We start from the raw sequence: 14,018 nt of genomic DNA, 5'->3' as shown, positions 1-14,018 counted from the left end.
CATAATGGACCACGTTCTGTAAAGCCATGAATCAAGTCTCAAAAAATTTAAAAAGACTGAAAGCATACAAAATATTTGCTCTTCCCACAATGGAATGAAGCTAGAAATCAGTAACAGAAGGGAGAACGCGTAACTATGTAGAAGTTAAGCAATGTATCACAAGGGAAATTAGAACCTTTCTTGAGAAAAACGACCATGAAAACAGGGCACGTTGAAACTGAAAAGCAGTGCTGAGAAGGAAACTCGGTGCTATAGAAGCTTACGTTAAAAAAGAAGAAAGGTCTGAAACCAAAAACCTACTTTATACCTTAAGGAACTAGGAAAAGAAGAAAAAACTAAGCCGAAAGCTAGCTTAGGAAGGAAGCAATATCACAGCAGAGAGAGACAGAGAACAGAAAACAACAGAGGAAGCCAATGAAGTCAAGAGTTGGTCCTTCCAAAAAAAAAAAAAAAAAAAATTCAACATAACGGCAAACCTTTAGCTGAATGCCTGTGGCAGGGAAGGAGGCCAAGGACTCAGCCACCCACGCCAGGCACCTTACTGCAAGTATACAAAAATAAGGAGGATTGTAAGAGTTCTATGAATACTTGTAGGCCAACAAAATGGATAACCTAGATGAAATGGACAAATTTCTAAAACACACAACCTACCAAGACTGAATCATGAGGAAACAAAGTCTGGATGGACCTGTGACTACTAAGGAGATTGAATCAGGAATCAAATTCCTCCCAACAAAGAAAAGCCCAGGACGCAATGGCTTCATCAGTGAATTCTACCAAACATTCAAAGAATTAACATCAATCCTCCTCAGACTCTTCCAGAAGAAAGAAGAAGGAATGTTTCCTAACTCATTCTTAGGCCAGCACCACCCTGATACCAAAGCTAGACAAAGACACTACAAGAAAACCATCAGTCCGTATCCCTCAGGAATACTGATGCAAAAACCTCCAACAAACATTAGCAAATTGAACCCAACACCACAGTAAGACAAAGGATTATACACATCACGACAAAGCTGGATTCCCGAAATGCAAGGATCACTCAGGACATAAAAATCAATCGATGTAATACGCCATATTAGCAGAATGAAAGGGAAAATAAATGATTATCTCAGTTGACAGCAAAATCATTTTGACAAAATTCAATACCTTTTCATGATAAAAACACTCAACAAACCAGCAACAGTAGGAAGATACCTCAACACAGTGCAAGGCACACATGAAATATCCCACAACTAACATCATACTCAAAGGTGAAAGACTGACGGTTTGTCCTCGAAGGTCAGGAACGAGACCGCATGTCTCCCTTCACTACGTATATTGAACATAGTACTGAAGGTCGTAGCCGGAGCAATTATACAAGAAAAAGAAAGAAAAGGCATCCAAATTAGAAAGGAAAAAATAAGAGATTCAAAACTTTCTCAATCCCACGAGTTTTTGCTTGATACAGAGCACTTTCAACTACCATGTTTTTATTAATCCCTTCTACAATTCTAAAGTTTGTCCTTTTTCCTTAGAGGGTCCTTGCCAGTATTTCAAACCACGGCTTTTCTTTTTTTGTGGGATTAAAAAAAAAAAAAAAAAAGTCTCATTTCCACACCAAAAAAATGTAAAGTCGTGAGTTTATTGCATATGTAACAAAATGAACCTGACCTCCCGGGTCCAGCCTGCTGTACAATCACTGTTTGTTGTGTGTTTCCAGCTGGTTCCATAACCACATTAAATAGAACTAGTATTTCTTTAAATACTTCTGATTTTGACATAAAACAGAACATTAGTGTACAATTTTCACAAAATAAATCAGGAATAAAAACAGTGGGAGGAGTAACAAGGATAGCAGCAATACTTAAAAACAAGACATTACAAAATAAATTAAAAAATACATTATAAAGTGGTTGAGAAACAAAAATAAACAAATTTTAAAAATTCATACTATGTTTCGGGAAGGCTGCGGTGCGGCCCACACCTGGCTGCGGACGGGGCTGGGGGCGGGGTGTTTTCTCTGCGGAAGGCCATTCCCGGCAGCTCAGGTTTGAGGACCACCTCCCCTGAATTGGGACCACGCGGCCGAGCAAGCTGAGGGAGCACAACCCGCCGGGGGGGGGGCAGACTCCCCTCGGAAGGGAGCTCTCCTTCCTGTCCCCCGAGCAGCCCCTTTGTTTTTCCTACCTACAGCATTGGCAGAGTGGTGGTTTGCTACATCCCTGAGGGTCGGCTGATGACCGCTGGTGAGGGCAAGCCCGGAAGTGGGGCCCCTGAAGCTTCTGGGCCAAGAGGGGAGGGGAGGGGGCCAGGTGGGCGGTCGGGGACTACCGCGGAGGGCGACGAACGAGAGCTCGTGGGAAACGGGGTCCACACGGACCCAAAGTGGCGCGATCGGGAGCTTTTACCAACCGTCGGCCACACTCCTCTTTGCGTGGCCCAATCCACTGTTAATAGTGAAGGTTCTAGAAGTGCAATGCCACTGACAGGCCCATTTGGTGAGAGTCAACCAGGGCTCTGGAACGTCCTGCTCTTTCAGGCTCCACTGTGACACACAGCTGTGAGGGGGCCCACGTTGCAAGTGTGAGAAGAAAAGCAGAGACCGCGGCCTCACAAGACAGGAAACACTTGCGGAGCTGACTCCGGACACACGCGAGCAGCCTGGGGCCGGCAGGTACGCTTTCTAAGGACTGTTCCCCTGTTTCTCCCAACAGCAGGAAGATCGTCTCAACGGAGCCAAACTCAACCTTCCCGCTAGACCCTCGTCTCCTCACTAACTCTTGCAGATTTTGGCCAACCCCACAGAAGAATAAGTGCTCCTTCCCACCTCAGCCTGGAGGTGTTTTCAGCTCTCCCGTGGAGGTCTCCTCCTCACACTATTGAGGTTCACCTCCGAGAGGAGGCCGATCTGGGGGCAGGTCTGTAGCTGACATTTCCTCACTCTGCCAGAGGAAGATTACGAGGGAGGACTAGAGAGTCAGGGGGAGCCAGCTTCTAGAACGCCCTCACAAGGATCATGGTAAACGAGAAACAAGATAAGCCCAACTGGGGCAAGGCAGAACTTCTGAAAGACCAAGCCCACAATCTGGCCTGGACTTCCTGGATGGATTTAATTTTCCTTCTGCAGCGAGTCGCACCGGACATCCTCTCTACCCTGGAACCTCCGTACGTAGCCCAGAAGTGCGCTCTCTCGCAACTCTTGGAACCCCCAGCCAGCAACCCATGGCCCACCAAACCAGGCAGACCTCTTGTTCCAAAGGGCGGTTGGGGGGGGGGGGCGGGTCCTGTCTCCCAAGACGTCCCGGAGCTGCTCACGTAAGCCACAGACTGCTTCGGGGCCGACCGAAGAACCACAGCAAGATGAGAAGGGTAAGCAGGCCTCCAAACCCACCACAGTCCAAAGGTGTTAGTAGCAAAAAGAGAGTCGTCCAAAAAGCTCCTTCCAAACCCCTCTCAGACCCACAGCTCGATGCCAACACCTAACTCCAAAACCAACAGCAAAGTTTCAACAGTGAAGTGTCTTGCTAAGGAATTACCCCACACTTGCCCCCCAAAATAAAAACAACAACAAAAACCAAACAGGACAGTTTGCCGCTGCCGCCCTTCACAGAAGTTGATCTCCACTCAAACCACCTTGTTAAAATACTGCTTGAATGTCGTGTGCAAATTGGAAAGTGGTGTTAGAAACTGGGGGTCCAGGCCGGCTTTGGCCTTGCTCAGCATGTGAAGACGTTTGGGCAAGTGAATCGAGCGGTGACTGTTAGTGTCGCCCTCTGACACTCGGAAGATGACCGGTATGAGCCAGAGTGGAACTGTGTCCCCGCCCCCCCCCCCAACACACACACTGTCAGGTTTGCATTTAACAGTAACGGGGGTGGGGGGCGGTTAAGTCAATGAGGTTATCCGCTCCCCCTCTCCCTTTGAGGTGAGTCTGCACCAGGCCAGCAGCTAGAACAGGCGTTTTTTTTGTTAGTTCAGCTCTCAGCAAGTTCCGCACGACACTTTGTTAGTATTCAGTGACCCAGCCGACACACAGGTGGTGCGGGAGCCCCAGCCCAGGACTGGCTGCGTGGATCTGAGGCTGGTTTGGTCTGTTCTTTTATAAGCTCTGTTATGTGGTATTTTCACTGGAAAAAATATCTTGAATTAGATAATGTGGCAAAAGGGACTCTTAAAAGGAAAGATCAGTTTTTTCTATGCAGAACAAATTTTTCAGCCAGGATACCCTGAAACACCCTGGGAAAAGGGAAGCATGCTTTTGATGCAGGCTTCCCGCTGCGGCAGACTTCCCCTAGACAATATGGTTATTTTTCAGTTAGAAATTCATCTGCTACCTGGAGCAGGCTGCTAGGATGCGATTGGAATTTGAGCTGCTGAACTTGAAAACGGGCCTTGGGACCGTTTTGACACATAGCGAGTCGAGCTACCAGTTACGGACCCTCAGTAAGCCAAGCTCAGTTCCAGAACTTTTGGGCTGATCCTCCTATAAAGACCACAGGGCAGTGAGCCGATCACCATATGGGTTCCAGTCATAGCGGAATATCCTGTGTGACCGAAGCCGAATGCTAAACCTGGCTGCATTTTATTGGATGGGTGATGGAAGGGGGTGGGAGTACTGTCATAAAGGAGGAAAGTATGGGTGGGAGCCACCAACCAAAGTCCCCCCACCCCCCTCGCTCCCCCAACGAAAAGGAGGGGAGACAACTCTTCCCCTCCGGTGATCTGGGGTTCCCAGGCCTCAGCCAGCTGCGTAGGAGGCACACAGAAAGCTTGCTTTTGGTCTGGTGGTCATGAGCTAGAATCTGTTGCCTTTGGTTGCTCTTCACTCCACAGCAAAGCCACAAGTCTCCTCCACGGCCGTCAGCAGCTTCTCATAGAGCTTCTCATACGATTCATAAGGTGGAATGTCAATCCGATTAAAGCTGGAACAGGACAAAAGAGCGAGAGAGTCACCGCTGGGGGTGATCCGGACGTAGGACCTGCTTCAAGGACAAGGACAGGCGGGAGCAGTGCATTTGTGGCCCCGAGCCGGCAGAGAGAGAGAGAGAGAGAACGTAGATAGGCAGGACGGAGCCAAGACGGGAAGCATCTCATCGCCTCGTTGGGATAAAGAGGTGGAGGCAAGTTTTCTACTCCCCCCCCCAACCAGTCCTTTTCTGCTTTGAAAGCAGAGATTTTTTTCATCGAACACACAGCAACATAGACCCCAAGATCTTGAAAACCAAAATTAAACTATTTACTATTTCCTGGTTATATGAGGACAAAGCTCTCAGCTGGTTTTGTTTGTTGTCTTTGGAAGAAACTATTTCTCGGTACGAGGAATACCACCTTTGCAGAGAGCTCTGTGATCCAGACCGGCCGGTAGTCAGATCACCACGAACAATTTACGGCATGTCTAGCTGATCCTCGTGACTTGATCTGAGACCAAACGGGGCAGTCTGGACTATTTCTTGCAAAAACAAGCTGTATCTCAAAACTTAATAAAATATCAAATCCCTGACATTGAGATGAAATCAATAGATGAAATGAGTGATGAAATGAATCAACATTTCCCTGGGGAAATTCATTTCTGTTGTATTAAAAAAAAAATACCCTTTAAGAAGGATATTCTCTACTACCAAAAAAATACGAATTCTGACAGAGAGGCCATAGAGTTACTAAATTAACAAGGGGTTAGGCAAGTAAGGATGGTTTTACTCAAGGAAGAACTGGGCTGAATGGTGTGATAGTCTTGGGGGGCGGGGCGGGCTTTAGCATCAGAAGACACCTCTCACATCTGTTTTACTCTAGACACTGAACTATGAAAGGACAGAGTCTTACGGGGAGGAAAGCAGCTGCCAAGCATCAACACGGCGTGGTTTCTGTGATGGCCATGCTGGGCGAGGCGCTGCAGCCTCCCCATGGCCTTGGGACCGTGCTAACATTTGAAGCCACACCCCCGGGCTCCCACTCAGGAACCTTCTGTTACACCCCGATGCATCTGGATGACCGGGACCTGGCTCTCCTGAACTAGACATGCTGGTCTTTTCGATACATGGTTTCTGAGACAACGTGTATGTAAATAACTTGATTTTTAAACCACAAATAATCTGATATGGTTATTATTTAAAATTTGGGGAAGAAATATTTTTCAGTACACAAGATGCATCATCATAGACTAAGTTCCAAGAAGGAAAATGGGGTCTTAGGAAGTGAACTAGTAACTCCAGATTAAAACCTACAGTTTTGGGGCACCTGGGGTGGCTCAGTTGGTTAAGCGTCTGACTCTTGGTTTTGACTCAGGTCATGATCTCAGGGTCATGGGATCAAGCCCCGTGTCTGCCTCTGAGCTCACTGCAGAGTCCGCTTGGGTTTCTCTCTCCCTCTTTCTCTGTGCCTCCCCCTGCTCTCACGCATGCTCTAAGTAAGTCTTTAAAATACAATAAATAAAAACTATAGTTTTGGGGGTGCCTGGGTGGCTTGGTTGGTTGAGCATCCAACTCTTGATTTCAGCTCAGGCCACGATCTCAGGGTCATGAGACTGAGCCCCATGTCACACTGAGCGTGGAGCCTGCTTAAGATTCTCCCTCTCCCTCTGCCCCTCCCCACCATTTGTGCGTACACACACATGCGCTGTCTAAAAAATAAAATAAAATAATTAAAAAACTAGTTTTCCTGAGAGGGACGTGTGCTCACGCACGCACATGCAAGACCCAGTGAAGATAAGACTGGAGTTGCTGGAGCGCCAGCCAACATGAATCCCATCTCGCAACACAACTGGTTTCACAACAGAGACATCTGATAACCCTCCTGTGACCCACAGCCGAGTGCTCGTTCCATCTGACACCGGGGCCATCGCCAGGGGTCCTGGGATGCTGATAAGGGGAGCAGAGTGCTCCACAGAAGAAAAGAGCTTAGACAAGTCATGCGTAGGGTGGCACACCGTGGAGATGGGCTCCCAGGGGAAGGGCCTTACCAGGTGTGGGCCTTCGGAAGGTTGTCTGTGTTGGCGTCGATCAGGTGGATGGTGAAGAGCCGGGGCCCTGCCGCGCCTGTAGAACCTTACGAGAAAACATTCTAGTTAATGCACGTCAGAGGCAGGGCCCGGGCCCCACCGCCAAGCACACCCTCGGCCCCGTGCCCAGGCGGGCCGTCCTGCCGGAGGGTCACATGCACACTTCACGAGGTAGCGTGAGCCTCCACCTGGCTTCGCATATGCTGACAGTGGCCATCCAGGGACCTGTACCAGACGTTCTAGAAAACCACAGGGGCAGAGCGAGGACTGGTGAGGACGCTCCTCCTGTCTCCTCCCCGCTCAAGTGGGGGTATCTGAAGGGGAAAAATCCTTAAACTACCAGTGATGTGTTTTTGGTTGTTGTGTTTTTAACAAATTTTCAGCAAGCAGGCCCACTCCTGGCAGAGGCAGCAGAGTTATAACAAAAAGCAAGATACGGGGCCACGAAATCTCCGCAGGCAGAAGTAGGAGGGGAAGAGAAAAGACACAGACACCTGGGACGAGAGCCCAGGGGATGGAAGGAACCTCTGTCACCCCGAGCAGTCCTCGAAATATGGAAAAGTCTACCGGGAACATTCCCCATGTGAAATATATTTGCTATCACTATTAATACGCAAAATTCCATTTACTAGGTCTTAATATACTATTATTATTCAACTTTTTCCTTCTGGCTCTCAGGGTTATCAAAAATCTGGATATCACTTTTTTTTTTTTTTATCACAGTCAGAAGGGCCGAGAGACAGGATGCATACCCATCGGTGGAGCCCATCAGGCAGTGCATGTGCACAGAGGACGAAACTGAGGCCCAGGGAGGGCCCCTGGCACTAATGACCAACACGGTAGCCAGAGACTCCATCTCCTGATGCCCAGGCCAGGCCTCTCCCCCTCACACTCAGGACTGCAGTGAGAGAGCTGCTATCAGAAGACTCAGAAACGAATCCACGGTGCATTTAAAAACTCTGATTTCTTTCCCCAAAGCCTCGCCAGAGGGACGTGCCTAGGGGAGATGCGTGGGGCCAGGAGCCCCGCCTCCAGGCCAGTCACCTTGCAAAGCCTTGAAGCCTTGGAGAGGGACCCGAGTGGACCCGGTCACGAACTGCAGGAGCCTGGCCCTCCTCTCCTCGTCGAAGGTCTCCACAGCCTGCCAGAACCACCGGACGATGTTGCTGTCGGCCACGCAGTGCTTCAGCCGCGTGTTGGACTTCCAGTCGCTCACGTCGATTTTATCCAGGCCACCGATGATCAGCTGGGAAGGCGTTCGGCAGCAAGTTAGTCCTCAAACGTATGAACCAGGGTCAAGACACCCCCCCTACCCCAGTTCCCAGGACATGAGAGGAGGGAACTTATTGTGTCTGAACAAACAAGCCCCAGACTTGGACAAGCAGGGAGATCAGCAGTGTGCCCGATGCTGCCACCCCAGGCTGCTTTCCCACCCCCAGCCTGGGGGTTTTGTTACAACCACGTCTGCGTTCGCGGTGTTGCGCAAGGAGTCGGTACGAAAGAACCAACTGGCAAGACCGAAGGGGCGGACTGTAAAATGGGGCCACATCCCAGGGACTTCGGGGGCTGGGACAGGCAGAGCTCGAAGGCTGAGCGGAGGGACCGTGGCTGGAGTCGTGTGCACGTGTCTGCCCGCGGTGGGAGGCGCCTCGCCGGGGACAGAAAGACAGAAGGATTTCACAGCCCTGAGCCATTTGGCATCGGAGGTGGGTAAGAGATGAATGAACCGCTATGTTCAAGCAGATGAAGTGTGATTACAGGAGACAATAATACTTTGTTCCAAGGCTAATAATAGCCAGAACAAAAACAGAAAGCTGACATGCTGGGAGAATCTGGTTATACACGAGATAATTTCCTCGATCCAAGGTGAGTACACAGGAGGCGGTTCGGAACCTCCACTGCTAGAGATCCTGAAAAATAGGATAAGCCACAGAACACCCTGCACAATGTCCAGAGAAGGATCTGGGCTGGCTGCCGCCAAGCAGAGAGACACGTGGCCTGATCCTAAACAGGCTCAGATGCCCTCGACGCCCCGCTCACTCTAGCCCTGGTATCCTGGAACCCCAAAAACCCCTGGCCTTGCTGGGGAACAGGTGAGCCTCACTCTGCTGCCATGTGTAAAACAAGAAAACACTGACCACTTTCACAACCTTGAACGCGGACTTGGCTTGGCCCAGTGAGCACGTACCTCTAGTTCCTTCTGGTCAAAAGGCTTCAGCAAGTGTTGAGGAATGAGTTCATTAAACCCTTTCTGAAGAGCTAAGAACTGGGCTTCGATCCCTCTCATGAACCTCCAGTTTACATACAACCTGAAGGACAAATTCACAAGTTGGAGGCAATGCAAACGGTTCACAAGAACAACTTTTCCTCTGTAGTGGGTTCTGCCATCATCTGCTGAACCTAACGCCCTGCTGCCAGGCCTCCCGGGGTGGGGGTGGGGCCGATGGGGGGGGAATGAAACCCCCAGCAGCTGTTAAGATCGGGTTAAAAATAAGTCAGCACAGGCCTTGACACATTCTGATGCTTTACTAAAAACAGGACTAGGAATTGACCTGACCTGTTACAGCAAGTGCCATCATTTTAAAAAGTAGACTTAGGGGCACCTGGGTGGCTCAGTCGTTAAGCGTCTGCCTTTGGCTCAGGTCATGGTCCCAGGGTCCTGGGATCGAGCCCCCACATTGGGCTCCCTGCTCAGCAGGAAGCCTGCTTCTCCCTCTCCCACTCCCCCTGCTTGTGTTCCCTCTCTCGCTGTGTCTCTGTCAAATAAATAAATAAAATTCTTTAAAAAAAAAGTAGATTTAGGGCGCCTGGGTGGCTCAGATGGTTAAGCGTCTGCCTTCGGCTCAGGTCATGATCCCAGGGTCCTGGGATCGAGTCCCGCATCGGGCTCCCTTCTCCTTGGGAGCCTGCTTCTCTCTCTGCTTCTCTCTCTCTCTCTCCCTCTGTCTCTCATGAATGAATAAATAAAATCTTAAAAAAAAAAATAAAAATAAAAAAAAAGTAGATTTAAAAATAAGATATGGGGATGCCGTGAGAGCCACACACCAGTCTGGCCGCCCAAGCACTCCAACGCGCCCATATGCTTCCAGATTTCCAGTGTAAGTGACATGTCATTTCTTTGCCGTCAGAGGTGGGACCACAATGGAGGAGACTTCCTTGAGACTGAGCTCAAGGAAACTTCTAGGCTCCATTCTCTCCTGCGCTCACCACCTTCACACCCAGAATCAGGAGGCCACTTGGCAATCCATTCCGCCACTTGGGCTCGGGGGTCATTACTGTCCCTTCAACAGGTCAAGCCTGGTGGCATCGGGCCTCCTCCATGCAGAGCTCCCACTGCTGAACCCGACAGTTATGTGATTCTGGCCACAAATGCCGGCGGGGACAGGGAAGCCTCTAACAGCGAAGGAGCCTTGACCATCTAAATGTGGACCCAGCCATGCCCAAGACGGTCCCGGGCACCCGGAGGCCCCACCAGCGGCCACCAAGGTTCCCTGGAACATTACCGGACATATTCTTTCTTGTTCTCCTCTGTGACAGGAACGTTTCGGCCATTGGGTTTCAGTTCGTGCTGAAGAATCCTCCCGAAAGCATTGTGTTCCACACAGAAAGTGTGGTCCAGCACAGGGGTGATATCGTTCTCTCTGTCAAAGTTAGGACAGAAGACGGATGTCAGATCTTTGCCGCTTTTATACAGCAGGGAAGAGAACAGGAGCGGGAACAATCCGGGGCACAGACAGACAGATGGCATTTACTGACTGACACCCCGGAGCTGCAGGAGGGAGGAGAGAGGAGCCTCGGGCAGACACAGAGCCCGTGCCTGGGCAGGGGGGCAGGCCCTGGGAGGAGGCGGGGGACCCCAGCTCCACATCCAGATGTGCCCTTGACTCTCAGCTTCCCCCTTCGCAGGATGGTGATGGTAGCTCTATCATTCCGTGATCTTACAAGACACGGTGACCTGATTGCTTTGTCAACTGAGTCTCTGAACAGAGGGAGGGATTCATGAAGAGTCAACTGAGTCAAAGGAAAAGCAACCTGCAGGGAGACACACCTAGACGATACGGTCCCCCCTTGTAAGGCAGCCATTCACACAGAGTAGCCCTTGAGAGTTCAAACAGACTCCTCCGCCTGCCGCACTTCTTGAAACACAGAGTGAAAGATCTCCTACGTACGGGCTGGAGGCCCTACCCCCCGCAGACTGCCCGTTCCCAGCAGGGGCCGCGGGCCAACAGAGCGCAGGACGCAACTGAGTTCAGGTCCTCGGCACGTCCTCCCTCTGCCAGAGCCTGGGTCTCTCGCTCCCGTGGCATCAGCTCACTGACAAGGACCTGCGGCAGCACCCACGGTCACCGTGGAAGGGGGCCAGCTGCATTCAAGAGCGTTTTAGGAGAATTCTAAAACAAAGGTGACTAGAATTTTTCCTGATCCTCTTCTTGTATCAAATGTTTTGACATAAGGTACTTCGATACTAATTTTGTTTTTGATACTTTCCCTCCAGAGATTAACTGGAGACCCCCCCCCCAGAGAGTCAAAAGCAAACCAGCCACCCACCTATGAGGCTCGGGGGACTAACACTTGTGATCCTTCCTTAATAATTTGAGGGGACAACAAAAGAAATCAGTCTATGAAGTGAAACTGGCCAAACATCATGAAGAACATTAAGTCAACTGAGTATTTCTTACTCAATCTACTTTTACGTTTCTGGTTGTAAAACAGCATTTTCTTTATTTCTCTTCTCCAACTTCACACCCACCCCTCAAAAAACATTCACATGCGCACACACACACGCATACAGAACAATTCTATCCGGTGTACGAGACAGTGGCAATGCATTCACTGAACAGTGAGGCTGTACTTACAGAATCCATACTAAGCTCTTATGTAACTCTGGGTCCACCGACTCCAAATCCGAGAGCTGGATGGGTTTTCCCAGTAGCTGCTTATAGAAGGGAACCGTGAAGCCCCCATTTATGTAGTGGCCGTGAAACACGGCGAGACCCATGATCCGGCCCACAAAATGGAAATAAGACAGATGGTCCTGTAGGGGGCACCAGAGAACACGAATTCAGTAGGAAAAGGCCGAGCCGAAGTAGATACCTTTGTGCTTTCTCCAAGCTTCTTGGGAGAACGAACTGTCCCATCTGACTCGGTTGGTTACTCACAGGTTGTGCTCACAGATGGAGGAAAGAAGGCTGGTCAGGTAGTCAAAACCCAGAGCACGTCTTTATAGATCATCTGAGTATTTGATAGGCCCCGAGTGCAAACACCTCCTCGGGATTGCTACATCATTTGTGGCACTCAGTGTAAAAGGAAAACGCAGAACACCCCTTACTCAAAAATTACGAATTCAAAGGGCAGCCGCAGACTCAAACCAAGCAGAGGCCCTTCTAAGTGCAGGGCGCCCGAGTGCACTGCGTTACCGAGAAGGAGAGCAGAGGGCAATTCCCCGCCTTCTACCATCCCTCCCGAGTCCCTGGGGGAAAGCGGAAGAGAAAAAAACCCAAAGAAGGAAGAAAAAACAAAAAAGGAACATAAAGGAAAAGTCTCTGCACATGAAGCAGAAAAACCAGAGCTGTACTGGTTTTTAACGGGGAAACACACACCTCTGCTTTCAGTCGGAATTAGAATCAGAATTCATCAAAACCTCACTGCCATCTTGGTAAAAGACTCTGCTCTGTCACATCTGAACGCTTGTAGAGAGCTGGTCCCCAGACTTTGCCTCAGGGGCCGTGGGCCCGGCAGCGGTGACCACGGGACACCCCACGGGGACAGTCCTCCACGAGCACTCGTGGCCAAGAAGGCCGATCATGGAACATTCCACTTCTGGCTGGGAGGAGGAGGGGTGTCATAGCCCACGTGTCAGAATGACACGGTCCACAAATACAGTCCTCATACCTCGGTTCCCCCAAATGGCAACAAAGGCCTTGTGAGTGTTCGAAGCAGCTCGGTTTCACTCTTGTTGTCTCTGACAATAACATACCCAGGGCTCCCAGGCACAGAACACACGGGAGAGAAATCAGCCACGTTACTCCAGTTCCCACTCTCCTTCTCAGTGTCTATTTACCAGAGACTCTTAAGTCTACAACGAGTAAACCAAGGATAGAGACCAAACCTGAAAATCCATTTTAAAAAATGTTCCTATTTGCTCCCTCTTTACTCGTGAATACTTACGGGGTTGATTGAAGAGTCTGGGTTGATCTGCAACATGTAAATGTTGTCCGTAGAATACTGGAAGAGTCCATAGTACGGATTCAACATTTCGTGGCACAATAAATAAAGCCACTCCCTAGGAAAAAAAAAACAATGAGTCATTTTATACGTGCGGAAGTGTCCGGTCTTCTGTCTTACCAAAAGGACTGATTCCCTGAGCCCTGGAAGGCCCCACCGGCAGGATACCCTGCTCTGAGAGAAGGTGACTTGCGCAGACTGGGAAGTAACAACTTGCTTCTGGTCGAATGAGAGATGGCTTTTCTGGCCCAGATCCCCCACAGCTCTGAAGCTGAGGAAGACCCACGGCGGCCTAGAGTCAGGACCGCCTCCCAAGGGCAGTGTTCTCGACAGTTACCGTGTCACCTCAGCTAAAGATGTTCTCTGCTACTGTGCAAAGGTCCACATCTCAGGTGATGATGTTCATGATGCGGTAATAACGGACAAAAGTACGAGAGATCCTACTTTTATTTTAGAAAGAGTGCGAGTGCGCGCACATATACACAAAACAGGAAGGATATCTACGCAAGAAAGTGGAGGAAGATGTACAGGACACACTGACAGTAATTAACGATAATTAGCATTCCGGGGCATTTGCAGTTTTCTTTTGCTTCTTTCTAGAAAGTTTTTAAATTTCCAATTGCAACGTGTTATCAACACTTACGTGAGGAGAAGATATTTGTGGGAAGATGGATTAAGAATGACTTTTGCCCTTCATAATCTCCTATCTTGTCGAATTCTTATCTTTTGCCATAAACATTTACTGCTTTTTTTTTTTCTTTTGAGAGAGAGAGCACAGAAGCAGGGAAGGGGCAGAGGGAGAGGGGGAGAGAGAGTC

At 49.6% G+C, this 14,018-nt stretch overlaps 1 protein-coding gene across 2 annotated transcripts in view; it reads right to left on the bottom strand.

Annotated features, from left to right (window-relative positions):
• Positions 1–1,605: 1,605 nt before the first annotated feature.
• Positions 1,606–14,018, bottom strand: part of SMURF1 (SMAD specific E3 ubiquitin protein ligase 1) — a 108,468-nt gene continuing 96,055 nt past the window's right edge. The window contains exons 12-18 of one of the 2 annotated variants that reach the window (XM_028088425.2): positions 13,145–13,259; positions 11,833–12,011; positions 10,480–10,617; positions 9,165–9,285; positions 8,021–8,222; positions 6,938–7,022; positions 1,606–4,904 (exon numbers count right to left, since the gene is read on the bottom strand). In XM_028088425.2, coding sequence (XP_027944226.1) covers positions 4,805–4,904; positions 6,938–7,022; positions 8,021–8,222; positions 9,165–9,285; positions 10,480–10,617; positions 11,833–12,011; positions 13,145–13,259 — 940 coding nt within the window. In that variant the 3' untranslated portion in view covers positions 1,606–4,804. The remainder of the gene's footprint in view (positions 4,905–6,937; positions 7,023–8,020; positions 8,223–9,164; positions 9,286–10,479; positions 10,618–11,832; positions 12,012–13,144; positions 13,260–14,018) is intronic. The other variant, XM_028088426.2, reaches the window with a different exon arrangement.

Source organism: Eumetopias jubatus, unplaced genomic scaffold (genome assembly GCF_037043125.1).
Source record: "Eumetopias jubatus isolate StellerSeaLion01/CBP00866 unplaced genomic scaffold, mEumJub1_p1.0 scaffold_12, whole genome shotgun sequence".
Classification (NCBI taxonomy): Eukaryota; Metazoa; Chordata; class Mammalia; order Carnivora; family Otariidae; genus Eumetopias; species Eumetopias jubatus.
This window is presented reverse-complemented; position numbering and strand designations above follow the sequence as displayed.